Raw genomic sequence first — 4,461 nt, 5'->3', positions numbered from 1 at the left:
AAATGTCAAATAAATGAGTTATTTCAGGATAAATACAGAGTGAACTGAATTTGACAGTCTCCAATTTAACACCCTGTAACTCGGTTTTTCTGACCTTTACAGAGTGGTTCAATATCTCAGTTAGTAGGCCGTGAAATTTTCGTTTGACCACCCTATATAGTATCTCTATTGAAATTGTCAAATTAATGAGGTATTTCAGAATATACAGTGTGTCCAGGGTAAGTCAAGGTAAGTGTAAAATAAAATGACATGTAGAAAACGTCGAAATATTTTTTGGTTTTTGAGATATTTTGAAAAAGTAAATTTTTCATTTTCAAGATCTTTAAAGTGGCATTATCAGTTTTGGTTTAGGTCCAATATGAAAGTAACAAAAAAACGTAAAATATCTCAAAAACCGAAAGAAAAGTCAGTGTTTTCTGATTGTCACTTTAATAGGCGATTACACAACTTTTCTCCCATTTAACTAAATCTGTATCTCTAACCGTTTTCAAGATCTCCATAGTGGCCCTTCTTATCCTGGACACACTGTATACGTAGTGAACTGAATTGAACACACTCCAATTTAACACCCTGTAACTCAGTTATTTTGATAGTTACAAAGTGGTTCAATATACCAATTTGTACGCCGGGAAATCCTCGTTGACCAGACTGGATAATTTTTGAAAAAAAAAACATGAAAAACATTCATACGGACATAATTTCCCAAACCTGGCTTAAAGCAGCACTAAAAGGTTCTATTTATTTTCCCTCAAATGAACTTTTAGTAAATATTTATACGGTCAACATACTGAAAAGCTAAATATAGTGGGAATCGTTTAATTTTAGTACGTACCTGGACTACACCAAAGCAAAATATTTTACTAAACAACCTTTTGGAAACCAGTTATTTTCAAACATCTATTTTCCTTCAAGTGTTTTCTGGCTTTCAGTAAAAACAAGCCGACTTCCTTATGAAAAATTTAATTACGTACTTTTTGTGTACTTTTTATGAAATTAATTGCATTGCTATTTCAATCTATTATGTTCGCTTTACGAACTTACATTTTTACTGAGGTGAGTTAAATTGTTTTATCTGTTTAGGTATCTTGTGACGCAAACAATAAATTTAATTCGTTATTTAATGTTGCGATGAGAAAAGCACGAATTATGTGCAGAAATTTCTTGAAATCTTTACATACTAAGAAACAGCACATAAACCCTAAGAAATTACGTCAGTTGAAAAACCAGAGAGAATAACGATCGTTGTCAAAAAAATGTAAATAGGCTTTCACACATGTCATACACACTTGCGTCTCCTGACCACAGCATTTAAACAGTTTTTTAAAATTCTCGGCGTTAGAAGCTGCATTCTGACCATATTTGGTCTCTCTCTCTCTCCAATGGCGCTACAGCCCAAATTGAGCCTAGGCCTCCTCTATCTTCCGCCTCCAACACTGTCGATCCAACGCCGCTCTCCTCCAGGTTCTGACACCTATCAAGTTCTGCGCGTCTTCTGTCACTCCATCCTCCCATCTTTTCCGTGGTCTCCCTTTTGGTCTTCTGCCCTCCATCCTACTCTTGATGGCCCTTTTTGGTAGCCTGTTATCCGGCATTCTTACTACGTGGCCTGCCCATCGTAGCCTCTGTAGTCTGACGAAATCTGAAATAGGTGCCTCCTTGAAAAGTTGGTAGATTTCATTATTATATCTTCTTCTCCATATCTCATTTTCATTTAGTGGCCCGAAGATCCGCCTTAGTATTCTTCTTTCAAGCACCTCCAGTTTATTCTGTGAGTTCTTGGTCATGACCCATGTCTCGCATCCATAGTATCGGCCTGATGATGGATTTATATATCCTGATTTTTTATTTTCTGTGTATGATTTTGGAGCGGAATATATGCCGATATTATTCGATGTTGTATCTCCGATTCCTTTGATCCTCTCGTGTTGAGTTCAACACCTAGATATGTAAAGATCTGGACAGCATCCACGTTATCCTCTACTCTGAGGTAGTTTTCGTTTCCTCTTGTTCTTGCCTGGGTTAGTGTTTTTGTCTTTTGTGTATTTATTTCCAGTCCGATGTTTCTGGCCTCTCTCTTCAGTTGTGTGTATATTTCTGCCGCCTCTTCCGCTCTGCGGGTCATAATATTGATATCAACTGCGTAGGCGGCCAGTTGTACCGATTCGTTTGTTAATAAGTTTGACCTCCCAGCATTTGTTTGTCGTATGACATATCAGAGCCAGGTTAAGAGTCCGTCGCCCTGTTTTAATCCTTTATTTATTGGGAATATCTCCGTCGTTTCGTTTTGTATACGTATTGTTGCCATCGTTGATTCCATTGTTGCTTTTATTAGTCGGATATACTTGGAGGGGATGTTGAAACTCCACAGTATCTGGTACAGTCGGTCTCTGTTAATCGAATCGTATCCTTGTTTAAAGTGAACGAAAATATTGTACACGTCTATGTCATGTTCCCAGGACTTGTTCAGGATTTGTTTCACCGTAAAAAGCTGATCAATTGTGGATTGTCCTTGCCTGAAGCCTGTTTGGTATTGGCGGATAATCTCTTCGGTAATGGGTTGAATGCGTTTATTGAGTATATATGTGACATATTTGTAAGCCGAACACAGCAGTGTTATGGCACGGTAATTTCCACATGTTAATTTGTCCCCTTTTTTGTAAATTGGGCAGATAATTTTCCATTTGCTAGGAATGCGTTCCTCGTCCCATTTCTTGGTGATCAGTGCATGTATTTGTGTTGTTAGGTGTTCGCCTTCTAGTTTGTATAATTCTGCCGGGAGTTTGTCGATTCCTGGTGCCTTGTTGTTCTTTTGCACTCTGATTGCTTGTTTGACCTCGTCAAGCGTTGGGGGTCCTATCGTTTCCTCTCCTCCCTCCCGGTGCTGAATGTTACAGGGGTGACCATCTTCTTGTGTTCCTAACAGGGATTGGAAATAGTCTTGCCATATCGTTTTTATTTCTTGTGGGTCACTTGTTATCTGCCCTTCTGCGTTCCTGCACAATGTTGTCCGGGGTTTATATCCTTCTCTCAGATTACGTAGATGTTTGTATGCTGCCCTTAGATCGTTATTTTGAAAGTCATTCTCCATTTCCTGAGTTCTATCATTTTCGTATTTTCTTTTTCGATTGCGGCATATTTTGTCAGCCTAGCACCCTCAAAAACTGCCCTTCTTTCTCTAGTTCTCCTTTCCATATATTTCTTGTGTGCTTCGTTTCTTTCTTCTATGGCTTGTTTACACTCTTCGTCATACCATTCAGCCCCTTTCTTTTTATTCTTGTTCCCTATAATTCGTGTAGCCGGCTCTAATATTTCTTCTTTTAGTTTGTTCCAGTGTTCTTCACAATTTAAATTGCCTGTGTTTCCCAGCTTTTGCGCTATTTCTCTTTCATAGTTCTCTTTGGTTGGTTGTGGCTTCAGTTTTCCATTTGGTCTCTTGAAAAATGTTCGTGACTTCGACTTTCGTTTCCGAGATATTCGACTTTTTTTGGAAATTGCATCAAAATTTTGAAAATTACACATTCGTGCCATTTTTAAAGCTTCAGTGACGACAAAAACCTCAAAATATTTGTCTTCAACTCACCTTTCACCTCGTACTCACTCCAAAACGGTTAAACTATTCAGGGTGTCCTAAAAACAATTAAAATTGAAACAAACGCTATGTCAGTTGTTACCGCGTTTACACCGTTTCAAGTGTAAATCTAGTCAATCTAACAATTTTTGTCTCGTGGAAAATGACCGTAACTCTAACCGTTTCTGAGATATTCGAGTTATTTGGAAATTGCATCAAAATCTTAACAATTTCGTTTTTCTGTCATTTTTTGAGTAATAAAGTTAAATTTGACAGTAACGCTCTTCCAGTTGTTACCACGTTTACCCGGTTCTATGTGGTTGTAAGTAAACCTAGTCCACTGGGTGGAGTCTACACCAACATCTTTGGTCCCCTGAAAAATTTCCGTGACGCTAACCGTTTCCGAGATATTCGACTTTATTTTGGAACTTGCATTAAAATTTTGAAAATTTTTCCGTGATGGTAAAATGCTCAAAATATTCGTCTTGAACTGCTCTTTCACCTCGTGCTAGCCGCAAATTTTCATGACTCTAATCGTTTCTGAGATTTGCAACTTTATTGCAACTCATGGTAATTATATTCACTCGTCTTCTTCAAGGGAAATAGAAGATCTTACGAAAGAGAACGGCTGGGATAAAATTTGCAAAAGTGAGGCGAAGTGAGGGTCAGGAGAGGAGAAAAGGCAGAGTAAGCGAGGGACGGCGAAGAGATGTGTGAAAGCAATGAGTGGGACAAGGGACTCATAGGTAAGTATCACCCTGGATTCAATGATGAAGAAAGATAGGAGAGCTTTGAAAGAAATCTGAAGAAAAAGAAGGCATGCGCTGAAGATTCCTAATGAGTATAGATTCAATTCTAGGAAGAATGGAGAGAGGGTTTATTAGAATTACACA

The 4,461-nt window shown here is 38.2% G+C and overlaps 1 protein-coding gene across 1 annotated transcript; it reads right to left on the bottom strand.

Annotated features, from left to right (window-relative positions):
* Positions 1–1,403: 1,403 nt before the first annotated feature.
* LOC145736090 (uncharacterized) lies at positions 1,404–1,784 on the bottom strand. The gene has a single exon (XM_081990342.1). It carries the CDS (start codon positions 1,782–1,784, stop codon positions 1,404–1,406), a length of 381 nt encoding a protein of 126 aa, XP_081846468.1.
* Between the last annotated feature and the right edge of the window lie 2,677 nt (positions 1,785–4,461).

This window comes from Ips typographus, linkage group LG11, assembly GCF_016097725.1.
Source record: "Ips typographus isolate SLU linkage group LG11, UJ_Ityp_2.0, whole genome shotgun sequence".
Classification (NCBI taxonomy): domain Eukaryota; kingdom Metazoa; phylum Arthropoda; class Insecta; order Coleoptera; family Curculionidae; genus Ips; species Ips typographus.
This window is presented reverse-complemented; position numbering and strand designations above follow the sequence as displayed.

Bases quoted from the DNA above. Each gene is read 5' to 3' on its own strand.
- LOC145736090 (XM_081990342.1), bottom strand. From the start codon at position 1,784: ATGACCAAGAACTCACAGAATAAACTGGAGGTGCTTGAAAGAAGAATA.